Source organism: Barbus barbus (genome assembly GCF_936440315.1).
Source record: "Barbus barbus genome assembly, chromosome: 32".
Taxonomy (NCBI): domain Eukaryota; kingdom Metazoa; phylum Chordata; class Actinopteri; order Cypriniformes; family Cyprinidae; genus Barbus; species Barbus barbus.
In genome coordinates, this window is record NC_136760.1 from 18,215,880 (window position 1) to 18,236,707 (window position 20,828).

The following is a 20,828-nucleotide window of genomic DNA, read 5'->3' on the forward strand; positions in this document are numbered from 1 at the left end:
ATCAACAGTTTGGAAACCACCAGCGACACCAGCAACCAACAACTACCTGATCGGCTGAGAAAACAACAGTAGTTGATGACAGACAAATCATAAAAACCATGAAAATGAACCCTAAAAGACATGTCTATAAAATCACCAACAACTTCCAGAAAGCTGGGGTGATGCTCTGATAATCTACTGTCCTCAGGAGACTTTGACACAGAATTACTGATGCTACACAGAAAGATGCAAACCTCTGACCAGCACCAAAAATAGAAAGGCAAGATTAGAGTTTGCAAAAAAGCACAAAGGTGAGCCGGAAGAGTTTTGGAACTGTGTTTATGGACCGATGAGACAAAGCTGGACCTTTATCTAAGTGATGGGAAAGCAAAAATCTGGAGATAAAAAGGGAACTGCAAATGATCCCAAGCATACAGCCTCATCTGTAAAGCATGGTGGAGGTGGTGTCATGGAATGAGCATGCATGGCTGTCTCTGGAACAGGCCCTCTCAACTTTACTGATGACTTAATGTATGATGATCGTAGGAATGAATTTGGAAGGGTACAAAACCATCTTGCCTACAAGTATTGAAGAAAATGCCACCAGATTCATTGGGAAGTGCTTCATATTGCATCAGACCCAAAACACCCTGCCAGTTCAGTCAAAGAATTTAGAAGGGCAAAGAAATGGAAAGTCTTAGATTGCCAAAGTCAATCTCCAGATTTAAATCTGACTGAACATGAATTTCACCAGCTGAAGGGGAGAGTAAAGGCAGAAACTCCCCAAAACAAGCAACAATTGGAATTGGCTGCATTAAAGGCTGGGAAAAGTATTTCAAAAGATGAGACCAAGAGTCTGGTGATGTCTATGGGTCACAGACTCACTGCTGTGATTGTGTGCAAGGGATCTGCAACTAAATAATAGCTTTTAATCTTTTATATCTGCCTTATGTTCAACTGTCCCAATACTTATGCTCACATCAATGAGTGGGATGAACTCTAAAAGTGCTGTTCTTTTTATTTGGTCAAACGTGTATGTGTTGAAACGGCTAATAATAAAATGTGACATTCTGTAGTTTTGTCTCATATTCATCTTTTAATCATATTTGCAAATGTCTCCACAGCCAACAGAGCAATTTTGTCTTTAGTGTTCCAATACTTTTGGAGGGCACTGTATATATATATAATGCACACACACACACAAATACACGCTTGCTTTTGTGAACTGTGGGAACATTCCATAGGTGTAATGGTTTTTATACTGTATTTTCCATCGCCCTACACCAGCCCTACACCTAAACCTACCCCTTACAGGAAACTAGAGCATTTTTACTTTCTCAAAAAACCCATTCTATATGATTTATAAGCCTTTTCAAATATAGGGACATGGGGTAATGTCCTCTTAAGTCACCTTCTCCTTGTAATACCTATGTGTCCTCATATGTCACAAAAACGTGCACACACACACACTGCTTAAATATATTTATAACAGCATTTTTATTATTAAAATGACGATAATTTACAACACAGTTTTTAATAAATAAATAAATAAATAAATAATGGTATAAAAAAATCTTCTTAAAAAAACCCCCTCAAAATTTAAATGGTTTTCCAAATGATATTGTATATATTGTATACATAAAAATTCAAAATTTCTAAATTCTAAGGAATAAAGTCACTATTGTGAAATCCAAAGTCTCAATTATTTATGTAAATCGGCTTCCATATTGGCTAGTTTTGCAGTTCTTCTGAATGAAATATTTCCTGTCTATTCTAAACACTTCCTCTACATCTAAATTTCAAGAGAAATACAGAGCACTCTCAAAAGCTTTTCATGAACTCATGCTAGCTCAACGACATCACTACGCAGGCAGCCAGCATTCTTTCCTGATGTGCTCGCTTGGACATTATATCGTAGCAATTAAAACCAGCCGATACCCTTTGTACAAATATGGAGGAAATTATTTTTAAGAATTTTATCTAGACCCTCTTATCGTCGTTGGCAAATATTATGACTCAGTCGAGCTTGTTCGATGTGCGACAGAAATGCATGCACATTTCAGCTCCCCAGAGTGTTGGCTTGTCCTTGAGTGAAGATTTGAAGATATGGTTGAAATGACTCTGCTAAATGAACGCAGGGATCTCCAGGAGAAAATCACTTCTTTTGGCAAGACTTCCTCTCTCCATATCTCCTCTGACCGAATCATTGCTTCCCTGCTTTCATACCAACTTACATGCAATGAGAGAATATACCTTCAGTGATAAGGCAGGGATAGAGTCATAGATCACGCTTTTGCTATATTTCGCTTGTAGCCTGTTTCTGAGGGCTTGATAGCAGGGCAGTGGGATTTTATTGCATTTCCATGCAGATACGGTAGCCTACATTTGTTTAAAGCGAATACATGAGAAAACATGTGCGGTAAAATGCAGAGCTCCAGATTCTTAGATGCTTTGGACTTACTTTTACTATTATCAACACTTCAACTCAAAAATAAATAAATTAATTAATTGATTTATTGAAAAAAGTAATCAATAAATAAAAAGATTTAAAACATTATAAAACATTAACATTATTAATTTTTTTTAAAAACACAGAAAAAAAATAAAAATAATAATAATAATTCTGTAAATACCTACTTGGTTTTGTTTTCAAATGAAGCTTGTGTCCGCCATGTAATAAAGGTAATTGTGCCTTTTTTCTGATAATTCTGATGACAATGAGTTGAGTTTGTATCTCAAAATTCGGACTTTTTCTCATAATTGCACTTCTGTCGGGACCACTATCATCAATATAACTTACGATTAGCATACATTTTAGGTTGGGGGAATGGTTCTGTTCTGGGCACTCCAAACCAAAGCAGAATCCCTGTTATCCCCCAGGGTAACAGAACAGAACCAACATCAATGATAAATGTAGCAGATGCCATTAATGTTCTACGTGATTATTTTAACAACATGATTCAGTGGTCTGACTCGATATATTCACTGACAAGTCCTGACTGGGCGAGAGGAGGAGCTGGGGATGGAGGTGGGTGATTAGTTCCGAAGGGAAACGATAGCTGCTGAATAATGACTGAAGGGACTTTATGAAGGGATTATGATTGGTGTCGTGATCCTATAGGTAGACGTGGATCAGCTGAGTGTCAGCTGATGCAAGCTTAACTAACATGGCCTGCCAGAACTACCTCTATGCTCCATTTGTCTCACAATGTGCAAGTTTTAATCTCGTAAATGTGGGTTTACACAATTCTGAATTCTTTCCTCAGAATTCTAACCTCACAAGTTTTTTAAATTCTGAATTTTTGAGTTCTGCGCTGGAATAAAAATAAAAAAGATGATTATGACTTTTTTGATTATGACTCACATTTCCTAGTTTTTATCTCGCAATTCTGAAAAAGTTAGAATTAAGAGATGTAAACTCAGAATTGTGATAAAGATTGCAATTAACTATATTTTATCCTGTTTGAATAAACAAGCTTCCATAGTTCTCGTGTTGAATTTTTGTTAAAATGTAATTTTGCAAAAAGCTAAATGAAATAAAATAAAAATGCAGGACTCCAAACTATGACTAAAATGGTAGCAAATGTCAATCAATCAATCAATCAATAAAATATTTAAACAACTGGGAAACCTTTATGTTTGTAAATGAGCATTTAAATAAATAAATATTTCATCTGATATAGTCATAAAAAATGCTCACAACTGGCAGCAACGAATGTGACTCATTATATCTGACTTACAAACAAATGAATTGGTTCAAAATGTTAAAAAGATTCACCAAACAATCTTATACTTGTGCCTTTTGACCCTAACTCAGTCAGTGAATCATTCTTAACCATTTCTTAGATCACAAATGACCCACTTACTAAATTATGAATCTTTTTTTATTTAATTGGACCTAGGCCTATACCTTTGTATGTGTATACTTGTGAAATTTACATCAGTCTGACTGGTTGTTCTAATGAAAACATGATATATGATCAACTATTTGTTTAATGTTTATCATAAAGAGAGTCAACTAAAAGGTTGTTTTAGCTCCTAAAAGTTTCATTTTATAAGGCAATAATCAGGACCCTGAGATCTATATTTAAAATATAGACCATCTTTCTATTTTTAAATCTCTTGTTTTGCGTAAATAATCACCTTCACCTATAGAGATCCCCCATGAATGCACCAGCTGGTGAGTCTTTTTTTTTTTTCCACATGATGAGATTGACTACAAAATAGCGTTAATCCTTTGTCTTTTTTTTTTTTTTTGGCTTCTGCGTGTTTTTTATCATTAGTGCTCAAAAGTCTCAACATCAACGTCAAATCATCAACCACAACAAAAGTATCATAATATGGCTTTTGTTTAGAAGTACGAGTGCCTTGTGCAATACTTTGACCACATTAAAAATCATTTTACCACAAAATTGACTTCCTATACTTCATTTTAGGTTTATTCAAAACTCAATCATTTTATGCCACTATAAATATTCCCATACATTCCCACACATTCTACAGGCCAATAAAATGTTTAAAAAGCAATGGGTAGGAGGCCTCAAAGATTTTCTGTTCAAGATTTGTCTGTTATGTGCAATAACACCAAATCATACATATGTATCTCAGAGCTGTGGAGTGTGTGTGTGAGAGATATAGATTATATTGTACCTATAACATCTGCTCAGCCTGCCCTGACTCTCTGATCTGCTTCCAATTTACATTCCTGTCTGGTGATTTCTATCACTCAACTTTGATAAATCATAGAGTGATGTACATAAAGGCAGCCCCATGCCCGGGCTCAAGGAGTCACACGATGGTGACTGAGGTTAAGCTCAAGACAGCAGGAAAATGACCACGGACAGATATATACTGTTTCAAAACCTGCAGAGGCAGCATTTTAATAAATCATAACTTATAATGCATTCGAGATATATTTATTATTCATGTTTGTATATGTGATCCCTGGGAATCAAACTCACAATCTTGGCATAATAGATCTACCAGTCTACCACTCAAACGCTCTTGTCCCCTTGACACTTACAACATGCTACCTTATAAATAAAGACAAAAAGCACTGAAAACACATTGAATTGACATGAAAAAATAAAACACACATTAAAAACGTTGGTGAACACGTATACACACTCTCAGTTCTAATGGTTCTCTGCCCTTGATATTTATGTGGAAAAATATCCAGCACATGCTCCTTTATTACTGAAATTAAATTGATTGATTTTATTCTGTGCACCTGCACTGAGACCATTTATTCAATCTTCATTTAGGTCAACACAGGCCTATGTGTCCAAATACATACAATATATTTTTGTTTGTTTAATAAAATTGGAACGTGAATGGGAATAATCAAACTTCCAATCTCAAGAATTAAATGCATTTAATGGCTTTTGATATGATGAATGTGCTTATTAAGCTACAGGGCTCTCTGATATACTTGATTCTGATTGGCTAATTGTGGAATTCAGCAACCAGATACAAACAATCAAGCAGCATTCTTAAGAGTGTTGATATAATAAGGACATTGTATTGTAACAGTCTATGGGAGAATAATTAATTTAGGTTACAAATTAGGTTATACTGTTTTATGGTATGAGGTGTGGTCATAGTAAGTTATCGTTTAATGTCCATAGCAAACCTTCTCTTGCTTATAATAATATAATAATAATTTAATGCTCCATTGCACAGTCCTCTCTATAGTTGTTTAGTGATTAAGTGAAGCGAAGTGACATTAAGCCAAGTATGGTGACCCATACTCGGAATTCGTGCTCTGCATTTAACCCATCCAACGTGCACACACACAGCAGTGAACACACACACACCGTGAACACACACCTGGAGCAGTGGGCAGCCATTTATGCTGCGGCGCCCGGGGAGCAGTTGGGGGTTCGGTGCCTTGCTCAAGGGCACCTCAGTCGTGGTATTGAGGGTGGAGAGAGCGCTGGACATTCACTCCCCCCACCTACAATTCCTGCCGGCCGGAGACTCGAACCCGCAACCTTTGGATCACGAGTCCAACTCTCTAACCATTAGGCCACGACTTTTTTTTAAAGGGGAAGGGGGAAAGGGACGTTCTCTGCATTTAACCCATCCAGGTACACCTGGAGCAGCGAGGTCACTGAGCTTGTTAGTGTTTAAGTCAGTTAAGGGAATAGTTCACCCAAAAATGAAAATTCACTCACAGTCAAGTTGCTATGAACCTTTCTTTCTTTAGCTGAACATAAAATATTTTGAAGAATATTAGTAACCAAACAGTTGCTGGTCCCCCCTGACTTCTATAAGAATGGAAAAATATACTATTGAAGTCAATGGTGTACAGAAACTGTTTAGTTAACCACATTCTTCAAAATATTGTTATTTGCGCTCAGCAGAATGAAGAAATTCATAGATGTTTAGAACAATTTGTGGGTGAGTAAATGATGACAGAATTTTCATTTTTGGGTGAACTATCCCTTTAACAGTTTACTTCCAGTCACCATTGTCGTTCCGTCAGTAAATGTTGCTTAAAGTCCCTAATCATTGACACAAAACACCACCTGCACAAAACACTGTTTTTTCTGTTGTTTTAGATTGTTGTGCTCATGTCTTGCATCTTTTGCATCGTCTATATTGTGATTTTATTCCACTGCCATGCATCTGGCATTTTTAAACACAAAAATGTGTTTTGTGTCAATGGTCTCTAACATAATTGGGACTTTACGGTTTAATCACTTTGCTTGTTAGTGTTTACATGCTTTACTGGAATTATTGGTGGGGATTTTTAGCGACTCTTTAGGTTCCATAGTTCCACCAGTAATGGGGACCAAGAGACTGTCCTTATTGGTGAATCATTAACTCATTCATCTGTAACTGTCATTTTAAATGAGTCACTGAGTGATTTACTCCACTTATTTTGTTCAGAAACACTGAATCATCGAGGAACAAAGCACAACCCTGCTGAAAAAAACAGCATATGCTGGTTAGGTATGTTTTGAGGCATGGCTGCTGGATTGAGCTGGTTTAAGCTGGTCCTTAGCTGGTAATGAGCTGGTTTAAGATGGTCCTTAGCTGGTCCTAAGCTGGTCCTGAGCAGGAGCTAGTTACTACCAACACATGACCAGCTAAGAACCAGCTTAAACCAGTTCAAACCAGCAGTCATGCTTCAAGACATACATAACCAGCATATGCTGAATTTAGATTGAGATTGAAACGGGCACTTCTTTCATGTTGCTCACACTGTGGGACTCTCTCTGTTTCATACAACTGGAATCAACTTAAATCTCATATCGATTGTAGTGAAAGCAGGCTTGTTCCTGTCAGGGTTTATTTTACTGTAATGACAAAAGTGATTTAATGACTGCTATAAATACAATCTATACAACAGATCTTGAGATGATGTTTGTAAGCATCAGAATGGATGGCCTCCTTTCTCCTTGATGAAAACCAGCAGGTCAGCTTTATTTTACCCAGTCCTATCAAAGTAGGTGTAAGGGCTGTCAGATGGAGGCAGGTTGTGACCTTTCTGCTCTTATTTATAAAGTCCAGCTGAGCCCTCTTGGTGAGAAGCTCCGCTTGAGATTTCCCCTGCTCATTCCTGTGCTCTCGCTGTCATAGATAGCTCTGCGTTTCTCACTAGGGTTACCAGACTCATCATCTAAATCTCAAATTGGATTTGGAGGAAAAAAACTGATGAGACAGATTTGACATTTTTGACAAGGAGAAATAAATCAATTGACAAGCTATAGGCTACAATAATGGCCAAACTGTAAGGTGGGTATATTTCTATAAATATAAATCTTTAATACATAAGGTATGATGACTATCAGTGAATGAACGAATAACTAACTAATTAACTAAGTAAAATATAGCATTCATAGTGGGTAACCTTCCACAAAGATACACAAAACTCTGAAATTAAATATTTTCCATTTTGTCCTGGTCTTGCCAAAGCATATGGTTTATATATTTGATTCACCTTTAATGCGAGCCAAATATTTGAGACATAATATGGAAAAATTGTCAAACAAAAATATATTCTGTCATTACAATCAAATGAGTTTATGAAAAAAACTCGCTTTTCCATGTGTTTTGAGTGAATTTGAAATGACAAAGATTTAATGGAGACTGTTTGAATAGAGTGAGGTGTATTTCAATATTTTTGTTCTGCCAGAAGGCAGAAGGTCAAGTGTAGAATTAAGTTTTTAACAGATTACAAAAATACATTTTTATTTAATATTCTTAAAAAAAAAAGGTGACCAGTTTTAGATACTGACCTCTAATCTCAGAGCCCATGATGACTCTCTCCTCGCCCCCAGTGGATCAGGGCGGAACTTTAGGAAAGTTGCTGGCAGGACGAGTTCTTCCAGAGGGGAACGCCGACTGCACAGCCCATTACAGCCAAGATCTTCTACTAATGACGTCTGGAGGAAACTCAAAGAGGAAGATGAAAGAAAGTGCTTTGAGGGCTCTTACACCTATTTCTGTGCAACAAAAATGCTTTATATCAAGGATATCTTAACACAAAAATTCAACAATAAAAGAGAAAGTAGTTTCCAAGGTGATGCATTAATAATTACATATTGCATAAAGACCTTCCATTTCAGTCTCTAATCATTTTGACACTTTATTCATTAGTTTATTTATTGATTATATTTTGGAATATATAGAAAATAAATCCCATAAAATACAAAACATATTTTCCTTATTAAATATTTGCAATCATTTAATTGTAATGTTACTTTCTGTGCATTTCATGAATCTGACAGGTGTAGTTTGTCCACTATCTTGACAGAAGTGTCTGTAAACACCAAAAAAAAAAAAAAAAATAGTAAAAAGGGTTAGAATTAGGCTGTCTGGAGTTCATAAGCTTTCACCAGCTATAAATTCAAATGCTACACAAAAGCATGAACATTATATCGTCTCAATGGCATACTCTATTCCAGATATGCCAGGCTTTCACCATTGAATGCTGTAATCCATTAATCAATATATAATTACCTTTGCTGGACAGAGTGCAATGAAATGACTTTAGCATAATCTAGTAACTGGTCATTGGAATCGAAGGGTTTAATTACGTAATTTGATTGAAAATTCAGTTGGGGAAGCAGATTATTGACTTGTTTTTACAGACAGACAAAAGTTCATTACAGGTTTTCTGTGTCAGTTTTCTTATGTTCAGCAAATTGGTTTAAATTGGTTAATTGCTATATTCTAAATTGTTACAATTAAGGTTTAATCTTGCTTTATTTTATAGGATAGAATATATTCTGACCAAAAATAAATAAAATATAAAATAAAATTGACAGATAGCCATTCTGAAATTTATATTAGAATATTTTTTTTTCACAATAAGAAGGTTTTAATATTATTTTTTTCTTGTTGCTCATTTGTGAAGAAACCTAGGGATTAATTAATATTTCTGTGGTAATACAGCATACCTTCTTTGTGTAAATTATTTTCTATAAGTGCTGCTGCCACAACAGTCATGTTTCTGCTGTAATATTGTTTTCTTTTACATTTAAATCATGTTTTACAATACATCTCATTTCTATTGCAGCTGTTGAAACTGTATTGCATCAAAATTGTATTTGCTCAATTACTTTTTTCTCTGTGAGCTCCTTGATGTGTTTTTATTGTTTTACTATAGGTGGCAGTGAAGGGAAACTTGATGTTTACCCACTCTTACATGCTATTGCACTTTAAAGTTTTGCACTTTAAAGTACTGTAACTTTTCATTTGTTCCTCCATTCCAGCTTTTCATCTTATTAAATCATATAGTATCAAGTACATTGTAATCAAGGAAAATATATTTTTTTAATGAGAATTCGACTTCAGCTAATGAGAAATGCTTTTGGGTCATCACCTCTGTGCTTTAATCTAACTGTTTTAAAAACCTCTGGCCATGTAGACTTGAACATTTCCACTTACTTAAAAATTTGCCTTAAATTTTTTATTGGAATCAAATTGGCTGTAAAAGTCATTTCAACTCAAATTACATTCAACTGCCTTAAAGGGATAGTTCACCCAAAAATGAAAATTCTGTCATCATTTACTCACCCTAAACACTTGTAACTAAACACTTGCTGGTCTCTGCTGACTTACGAAAAAATACTTTGAAAGTCAACAGGCAACAGAAACTATTTGGTTACCAACATTTTCTTCAAAATATCTTCTTTTGTGTTCGACCAAAGAAAGAAACTGATACAGATTTGGAACAAATTGAGGGTAATCTTGTAATTAAAAAACAATTAATGAATAAATCTGTTGAGTTAAAAAATGAAAAAACATATGATGGTATGACAGTATTGATATGGTATTATATGATGATATTTTTATTTATTTTTGATTTTTTAACAGTGTACAAAGACTCTTCATGAGTTTTTAGGTTGTCTGTGTGTAATAATGAACTTTTAAAATACACTATACTGAATAATATTTAAAATCCTGTTTGAATATTGTTCAGAGTGGTGAAAAATGTGTTAAACATTTTATGAAAAGTACCAATCTAAGAAAGGGACATTAAAATTCCTGTTGCAGGATAGCCAGTAATAATTTACAATGGCAGGGGGTCCTTAAGGGGACACAAGGGGGTGTGCTGAAAATTTTAGAGACTTTACAAAAGCCATTTTTTAGGGCTGTCAAAGTTAACATATACTAACTCACAATATTAATTAGGCTTAATTATGTTTAACACATTATTTCTTACATTTATATTTCATTAGGGCTTTTTAAGGCTATTTTGTACAAATTTGCTTTCAGAAATCATGTTATTATATTCAACAGAAAATGTTTCTGTTGTGGTACATTTGGCTACTTCAATCAACTTTAAACAAATTACATATTTTCCAGACAATGTTTTATTAATGTGCTTTTATCATTAAAAAAAATAAAATTCCCCCCTCACACTATAGGTCTTTATTCATTGAAATGTACAGCTACCTACATTTTAGGAAGGAGACATTGACGTCAACAAGTTTGAAAACTCCTGCACTGGTCGTTCTCATCACATATATATCGTTTCCTTTCTGTTCCTTGACATAAAATGTCCATGCATAACAAACATGTTCGAATCATATAGCCTAGTCTGTTTGGTCAGGTCCCAAACTCTTCCTAGTTTTATTGGTTCAGTGTAAACAATAAGGTTCCAGCTGTTTCACCAGACATGTTAGTACAGTGTTGATTGACATTTCTTTAATGCAATCAAAAGAGAGGCAGAGTTATTGTCGTCTCTGATTGGTTGACGCGCCTTCAAGGGGCGGGGGTTGGAAGTTGAATCCGAATCCAGCTGTGAATTGGTTCGCATGAGCGGATTCGTTCTATAGACCGTTTTGCCGACTGGGAGAATCATTGGAGACTTGTGTATTTTCGCAATAATAGACAAGACTTCAGCATAGAGAGCTCTCTTGCGCATCCTTTCAGCACGAGCTTAAGCTTTTCCTTTTCATATGCAGACAGAAAATCACTGCTTGCACCTTTAGAAAAGATCCTGAAGGATTTCACTAATTGTCTAAGGATCTATAATTGTCACTGTTGCGAATACTTTTGAGCAGTAGATCTTACGGTGATCTAATAGAAAAGAAAAAACATTCAATTGTAATCTTTGATCATTACTTTTAAGTGCGCGCACACGGAGAAAACGAGCGAAGCGCACAATTGAGGATTGGGAAGCAGTTTTGCAGGATCTGCTTTGTTTTGATCTGGTTGTTGGTCATCGAAATACAATGTTGAAATCTTAAGGCGTGATGTCCAAGTCACTGAGATGCCCATAAACCTGCTTGTGCTGTAACTGCCACCCGGAAACTCAACTGATCCTGTTTAATACAATCATTTGGACTGCTTTTGCAACTGAAATGATCATGCGATGAGTAAGCTCGATTTGGGCATAAAGAAAAGCATTACAGGTAAGAAATCAACATTTATAATATTTGACAGAATTATTGTCAAACATAACCACGCTCATTGATCAGTATATGTTGTGTAATCATATTAAAATGTAGTACCAAGTTCAAAAGTAAGTCATAATTGGCAATTATTTAAAATGTAGAATTATTATTTTTTTTTAAATCAAGGATTTATTTATTTAATGATAGGACACCAAAGTGCCATAACGTAGCCTATTGTTTGTGTGACTTATTGTTTTTTTTCTTAGTACAGTTCCATCAATTCATTACTGAATACCAGTCTGTAAATTTTTAATAGACTCAAAAGTCCTGCCTTTATATATAGGCTCTTCTTTGTTCAAATTCACCGACGTTAATAAATAATAAATTCAAGATACATTTATTCTTAATACATTTCATTAAGTATCATTTTATTTACAAACGTGTAAATAGACATGCACGCTCTTCTAACATTGCTTTTAATTACTCATGTTTTTTAAATACATTTCATAATTGCGTAAAATCAGATTTCTTTTTTCTATTGTACAGCTGGTAATGCATGCGTTTTCTCTCCTCAAGGGGGTGAATGATGGCCGAAGATGGAGGAAATATCTCCGAGGACCATCAGTTGAGGGAAGCAGAGGGTAGCTCCTCTCTTCCAAGGACTTTTATACGACTTAACGACCTGTCCGGTGGCGGGGAGCGCAGTGAGCTTGAGACTGATGGAGGCGAAAGGCGGGAGAGCGCAGCCGGAGCAGCGGCGGAGGAGGCGTCCGCTTGCGGCGGGGAACCCTTGCCCTATCCGACTTTGGCACCCGTTGTGTTTTTCTATCTGAAGCAGACCACGCGCCCAAGGAGTTGGTGTCTGAAAATGGTTTGCAATCCATATCCTTTCAAACTCAAATGCAAGTAATTTGCCTCACCTGGATGGCATTCACCTGTTCAGGTAGGACGCGCTACGGCGAACGCCGCAGGGCGCTGTCATAGGTTTGAAAACAACGAATTCGACACAATATTAGTAAATAATTCTGGCTTTATTAAGTTGTCCTCTTTGGAAATGAGGTAAATCGCGAAAACAACTCCCAAACACACTCACAAAAAATAATATTTTGAAGTCCCCATTGTACTGATAGCTCGATAGCAACAAATTAAAGGGCTTTAATTCCGCTAGTGCTCTTGAAGACAACACGATAGTTCCTGCAGAATATCAGAATTTATGAGTCAACAGGCTCATAACCGTTTTAACACAATTTTGTGCGTTTGTATGACAAACAACTGAGGAAAGTCATTATATTCCATTAACTGGCCAACAAGGCATCGCTCTGAGGCACTTTATAACATTACCTCATTTATTAGCACTGATGAGTTAAGTTATTTGTTTAGTGTCTTGAATTTCTAGAGCTAAGAACGGTGTACACAAAGTGCCTTTGGCTTTTTTTCATCAAAATTTGCAAAGTCATTGTATAAAGCAATGTCTATGCATTGGTTAACGATTTATCACATGGCAGTTCTGTTCTCATGAGAAAACATGAATAGTGTTTTACAAGGTGGCCTTTTACGATGTGATTCATATGAAAATGTATTTTTTTTTAGAAAAAAGCATGAAGATCCAGCTCTAAACCTAACCATCAATGGGGCGTACGCAGATTGTACAAATTAGCCACTAATTTGGCAAAACATAAAATAGTTAATAATTACCATGAAATTGTGTTGGCAGTGCCTAAAATTCAGCCCAAATTGCATTGGGCCTATATGTTCATGGCAATAAGTCCATTGCTTTTTACTTTCTATAAAATCAGATGCAGGGTTCAAATGACTCCCTTTGAGATTAATTTGAGAAGAAATCAATAGCCACATTGAATTCCTGAATTCCCAACTTTGTGATTAGTTAATTATTTAAGTGGAAAACCAATCAATCCTCACTTGGCTTTCAGTAGGAGTGTCTAACAAGTGGTTTAGATTAGTCACATCTTTCTAGTCCTAATGACTATAATTTTTAGGGTGTTGTTAAAGCTCTCATCCCCGCAGCAGCAAGATGATTTAATTTTGTACCTTAAGAGGACTCCTTGTCTAGCTGCCAGTCCTTTCGCAGAAAGAGGAGAAAACGGACCTGATTGCGAGCGTGTGAGGAAGGGATGCGGTTTGCTTGTGTGAGTCAGAGGTGTGCACTTGCAGTATGACTGATTCTGGGTGTAGGTGATCTGTTTGGTTTTCGACGGACTCGCAGCAGCCTCGCTGAAGGAAAGAATGCTCTTTTGGATCGAACGAGCTGGCTGGACGTGATTGTGATGTCTGGGTTCAAATGCTTTGTTTTTCTTCAGTAGGAAATATGATGAGACTTGTGGGCTCTGAAAGGCTGCCCAATCAAACACACTCATCTTTCCCCCATTCTTGTTTCTCAACCTCCTCACGCTCTTCCCCCATTAGAAGAGCCCACATCCCTAAAAAAAATAAGCTTTGCTTATGAAACACAGTGCCACTGGGTGTGAGCGGGCCTCGTGGTTCTCTGGGCCCGATGGTCTGGTATTCCTCAGAGGGGATAAAGTACGCTTTTGCCATCGCATTTCCATATTCTTAAATGCCACTGTTTCTGCCGTGTTCCCGTCGGTCCGGTGTGCTCATGCGCTTAGGAAAGGACTGAGCCAAAGGGGATCCTATTAACTGTGGTCAAGAAAAAGATGTGGAATTCCCTCTCCTTGAATCATCATGCTGCACAGCTGCACACACAATCTGTTCACCGTCCAGTCGAGACCAATGAATGGGCTGGCTTTTTATTTTTATTTTAAACAGCTATGAAAAGGTGGTTAAAGAAAAGTAACAGTAATACAGTCAAACGTGATATAGAGTCCACAGTACAGGGACAAATCATAGCGTACAGTGGAATTTGCATAAATGGGAGTGTCCTCTGTGCATCGTCTTGCAGATTTATGTGTCATCTCTTATGCTGCCATCTCATGTAATGATTCCTTGTGCAGCAATTTCTGTTTTTAGATCATTGTTGTGGTGTGGAGTGGGGTTTGAATCTCTGGGACTCATTATTAGCGGGGAGCTTTTATTTATATGTATAGTCTTCATAGATGACCTTTAATACATCTCTGTAGCCATTAGATAAAGGTCACTGTTTTTTAATAGTTTGTAAAGTATCTCAGATCGATCCTCCGTTCATCCCATTGGAAGCATGTAAGAGTGTTTGTCCTATTTGAGATTCTTTGGACGAGCTCATTTTCGTACTTTTTCCACTCTTGGGATGTAAAACTAGAATTTCGAATTTGTGTGTTGCAACGGCTGACAATCTCATTTGCAATTTGGCATGTGCATCAGTTGATCGCTCAATCAGTTCATCAAAAATGTCTCTTTGTATTATTGATTCGCAAGTAATGAAAGAGTTTACGTCCATGTGCGTCTGGTTGCCATTAGGAAACGATTCTGCAGTCTTTGTGATTCATCATTCTGTGTTTGTATCCTGTCAGTCATTAGATCTTTTCTCTCTTGAGTGTTACTATAGTTTATTGAACCTTTGACTTGTCCTTCGTCATGGGGTTTTCTCTGGAACCTCCAGCATATTATCTGTAGCTTCGGCATTTTGGGAGTGTTTGTGTGTGTGCACTTAAGAAAGCTTGTGTAAGAGCGAGCGAGAGAGAGAGTTTGGGTGACTCAGAAGTATACTTCCATTTGAAAGTCCTCTTTCGAATGTTGGACTGCACAGATAATTGCTTTGAAATTGAAACCGTGAGATGGTGTAGTTCAATTATTAAACTGAATTAAATATATAAACGATTAATTATCAAACTTTTAAGTGATTTAATTATATAAATATTATATAGTCTGCATGTGTTGCACACTTAACAGTTTGTGTGCGCATTAAAACATTACTGCATTGACTTTTACTTTTGTTTAATAGAAATTGCACCTTAATAATAAATAATAGGGCTGTCAAACGATTAATTGCGATTAATCGCATCCATAATATGTTCGTACTGTGTATATTTATTATGTATATAAATAAAAATTTTTGAAATGTATACATGTATGTGTGTATTTATATATACATAATAAATATACACAGTACACACATATATTATGGATGCGATTTAATTACAATTAATCATTTGACAGGCCTAATAACTTTAAATGCAATAAATAACACTAAAACCATTGTAAAAAGTAGAGATTGTAAAAAGAGACACTTTCACAAGTTTAGTGAGCATAAAGGGATCTGAATCCACTTGTCCAAGTGCAATGTGAACTTGTTTTTCATTGTTTGTTTTTCTCCATCTTTGATTTAAAGCAATAGAAAATGTTTATTAGAATAGAAAAAAACAGTTCTCTTTGCATTCACATTGTATCTAAACTACCTTCTGCCTTACCTACCTTAAACATCACAGAACATTTTTTGCACGTGGCCAAAACTCTGTCAGCTATCTCCAACATGCTCCACTATCTGTGATGACACTGCAAACACACAACAGTACTGTAGCTATTTCAGTCTCAAGACCGTTTCAGACCCTAAAAAACAAGGTCAGAAGATAAGCGTGTGATGATAACATGCTCTTTCTTTCTTTCTTTCTTTCTTGAACATGAAGTGAGCGCTTATTTAATCAGCAGAAAATGGGGGAACTATCCAGACCAGCGTATGAGATATTAATATTGCTTTTTCAAATCAAACCTTTGAAATATGAGATTTTGTTGATCTTGAAAATAAATGATGCCATCAGCTCTATGGTAATATTCCTCTCCGCGGTGTCACACGCGACACTATTCTCTACCGCTGAGCACAGCCAGAACTCCCAGACCTGGAAACATAAGGTGAATAACATGCCACGTGCATCCTTTTCACCTGCTGTAGCTGCTCATTAGTTACCAAAGAACTCCTGCGTGTTGTCACAAATCTACATTGCTTGTGAGCCAAGTATACGATTTACATCAGCTATATGTTTTAGGATGTGGAAGAGAGCATGCAAAAATGCTGTTCATTAGGAAATGATCCCATTCTAAGAGTTACTCTCTCACTTTTTTTTTTTTTTTTCAAAATGGTTTGTGTTACTGGCACATCCTGCTACTGTCTGTTATGTACTTTTATAATATTGCCAATGTGCTTGGCTTGGCAGCATTCTTTTACTTATGCATTGTTACTCCTGCTATAATTGGTGGTTTTGTTGCCAAATGCTCATACTGTTGATTTATGAAGACAGATTTTGATTCTGGAGGCAATCATTGCACTAACCATTGTCAATTAATCACAATTTAGGCCACGATTCTTTCATTTGACAACCAGAAATTGAGCATAAACATAAAAAGCTGCTTAAGCTGGAGAGATGAAGAAAATTTTGCCATGCAGAAAATGGTCATTACTTTGTTCAATATTTCATAATTCCATCTATTCCTTTTTTTTTAAGGCCTCCGTCCTATAACACATTTCAAGCTGAATCCCATATATGCCAAGTCTGTGAATTAAGGTACAGTGGCTCATTACAGGGTCCTGTCAAAGCCAGACATCTATAAGCCCTCAATTTGAACAAGAAGGGAAGTTATAATTACAGCCAGACTAGTCTGTCCTTTAAATTAGTCCTCTATTACATGTCTTACTATCAGCTGAGAGCCACTGGTGCTGTGTGCTGTGCTGTATCTAATGGCCTCAATACAGAACACTTTTGTTTGCCCATACAATAGGTGCTGTTTTTTGTTTGGAAAATAAATTTAAACATTAGCTTCCAAATAGATACGAAGTCGGATATTTGATCTCATAAATGACCTTGTAGGAAAAGTCATAACATTTTAAAATAAAAACCAAATTGATTTGTTCTATTTTACTGTATGTGGTAATACAGGATGACTGGTTTATTTGCGTTGTCCGTCACCGAGCAGTCAGTGCATTTGTATTTGTTTGCATTGCTGCGCTAACATTTGTATTTTTATGTGCATTTATGCAAGCTAAATTAGCGGTTGAGATGCATGAGTTTTCGTGACCAAGGCGCACAGCAACGTGATGTGAGCGCGCTAAATAAGCTAAAGCTTGTCGCAAAAATTACCATAAATATGTTGTGGGGAAATAGTAATGAGATATTTGAATTATTTATTAATAAACTAGTGTTTTATGAGTCAATGTGGCAAAGATGAAGTTGATGAGCCTGACTCGCCATCACATCACTGGACGTGCTTTTAGAAAGAAATGCATCTTTACTGATTACATCATTTTTTGTTATGGATTTTAACCATTTCATTTTGTAGTCATTTAAAGCTTTCTATAGATAGGACTATATTCATCATGTCTGTAAGGAAAATATTCGCTGAGTTTCAGTGCATTTTTGTGAAGTGCTGCTGTTCAAGACCGAGACGCCAAGCACTTCCTATTTGTTTTCTTTATTTAACAAAAGCATAACGTTTTGTTGATATTGTGAGTGCACACAAATTAAAATAGACCTTTTACAGTTCCGAACGATTTATTATTCTTACCTTTTTATAAGCAAAAATCGCGGCATATTTAATTTTTCACTGATGTCAGTTTTTACTCTCTGAACAAACCATTGGATATGCGCCTAATAGGGCACACTTATCTAGGTTAAATGTTTAAACTAACATTGTGATATGCTTAAGTATTTTGTATCTATAGATTTTATTTTTGGCAAGTCGTAATTACAACATTGTATGACATTGTCTAATCAACATTGTATTTAGTCTGGATCAAAGCAAGCGAACTAGCAGACTTTCATGGTGTGAATACACCCTGAGGGTGCAAAAAAAAAAAAATCGAAATATTGAGAAAATGGCCTTTAAAGTTGTCCACATTAAGTCCTTAGCAATACATATTAGTAATCAAAAATTAGGTTTTGATATTTACGGTTGGAAATTTACAAAATATCTTCATGTAACATGATAAATATCGTACTCAATATCCTAATGATTTTTGGCATAAAAGAAAAATTGGTAATTTTGACCCATACAATGTATTGTTGGCTATTGCTACAAATATACCCATGTGACTTAAGACTGATTTCGTGGTCCAGGGTCACATATTTGCCTTGGCGGTAAATCAGTCCACCACTAAGCTAAATTGTAATTGTTCATTCAATACATGCATGTTTTAGACATTTTCATATGTAGAATATCATCTGTATGTTAATTTGCTGGTCTTGGTAATGAATTGGTTGGAATTTTGATTAAAAAAACACCACATTTGTCATCATAAAATTGGCTGTAACTTATGTAGATGGTAAAATAGTATTTTTGTGTATAAAGTGTGTCCAAAAAATAAGCTTGTTTACCCTGGTGGGTTTCTAAGTGGGCAGTTTCTTCCTCAATCAGTATATCCGACTGCTTCATTTGGAATATTTACTCATCATAATTGTCCGTATATTTGACCTGAATTCACACTGGAAAAAAAGAAAGGAGAAGGAATGAATCAAGCTGAATTGGTTGTTTGACAAACACCCATTATTATCAAAATGTCAGACTCTTGGAAAGCTTTCTGTCTTTTGTGTTCTTCTTTGAATGTGTGTGTATATATTTCTCTTCTATATTACCTTTTGTCACTGTTCTTGCTTGGCCGCCCCCTGCCAGTCTTCAAACTCTCAACACTGTATCCACCTCTCTCTTTCTCCCTGGGCTGTTCCGTGAGATGTCTGTAAGTTTATATAGGAATCAGTCCAGGATTTTCCTACCAGCTTTTTCTCATTAGAGAATTGGAGGAGACTGGAGAAGTTGAGGGGAATGGCATGAGGCAGGAGAGGTGGGGGAGGGAGAGAGAGAGAGAGAGAGAGAGAGAGAGGGGGAAACTGGGGAAAGTAGGGGTGAGATGTATGTTGGCCCACCTAACCGAATTCCCATACGGCCTCTGAAGCTCATTACCTCTAACACGTGTTTACTTTTTTAGTCTTATTACCAGTAAGATATAGCCTTTCCTTTAACTCTCACCCCCCCCCCCCCCCCCCTTCTTCTGCACGTTAAAACTTAGCACATTATATTTATTTCTGCTGCTTCATTTGTCATGAAAAAAAAATGTGATCTTTATTGCTTTATTGAGGTACATTTGGTTGAGCAGTTTTACACCTACAGTATCCAACATGGGCTTAAATATTTTTGATCCAGAAGGCAGACTTGTTCCTTTAGCTCAGTGTTTTTCACTAGAGCGACATGTTTGATGGTGTGGGTTAGTCTTCACATGTGCGTTTTGTAGAGGTGGGTGGTATGTCCAAAATCTGGTACTATGGTATGAGAAATTTTATATAGCATTATTTTTTTTTTCTGGAAAAAAAGGTAAATAATAAAATAAAAGTAATAGTGTTTATGCAATAAGTAACATGTAGTAATGGTCTTTTTATGTGATATTTTAAATCAGTGAATTAAAGGATAGATCACCCAAAAATACAAATTCTGTCATTAATTATTTACCCTCATGTCGTTCCAAACCTGTAAGACCTTCATTCATCTTCGGAACACAAATTAAGATATTTTTGATGAAATCTGAGAGCTTTCTGACCCTGCATAGACAGCAACACAACTGACACGTTCAAGGCCAGATGGTAAGGACATCATTAAAATAGTCCACGTGACATTAGTGGTTCAACCTTTTCAATATTATGAAGCTACAAGAATACATTTGTGCACAAAGAAAACAAAAATAACAACTTTCTTCCATGTCAGTTGGCGCACATTCACAAGAGTGCCATGACAAAACATTTAAATTACTACCCATTTAAGTTAGAAATGCAGTGGTTCCTGTGGCAATATTGGGTGAATATGTAATGCTCAGAAAGACATCTCAGCCAATCAGATTTTAGAGATGTTTTGTGTGTGTGTGTGTGTGTGTGTGTATATGTTTATAAAATGTATTTGAATAGTATAGAATTTTAAAATTGGCCATAACGTGAAATTAAGAAAAGATATGAAGACATAAAAGATAATTCCTTGACAGCCATTACTTTTAATTAATTTTAATTAATTCAGTAAAATTATTATTATAAAGCAAATCATTTTGACTTTTGTTTCTGATTGGATGTT

At 36.0% G+C, this 20,828-nt stretch overlaps 1 protein-coding gene across 1 annotated transcript in view; it reads left to right on the top strand.

The window, feature by feature from the left end:
• Positions 1–11,222: 11,222 nt before the first annotated feature.
• LOC306852702 (voltage-dependent T-type calcium channel subunit alpha-1G-like) overlaps positions 11,223–20,828 on the top strand; it is a gene marked incomplete at its 3' end in the record, with an annotated part of 234,961 nt that continues 225,355 nt past the window's right edge. Inside the window, exons 1-2 of the mRNA XM_079389755.1 lie at positions 11,223–11,852; positions 12,411–12,740. Of these exons, the coding sequence (XP_079245881.1) occupies positions 12,418–12,740 (323 nt within the window). The 5' untranslated portion in view covers positions 11,223–11,852; positions 12,411–12,417. The remainder of the gene's footprint in view (positions 11,853–12,410; positions 12,741–20,828) is intronic.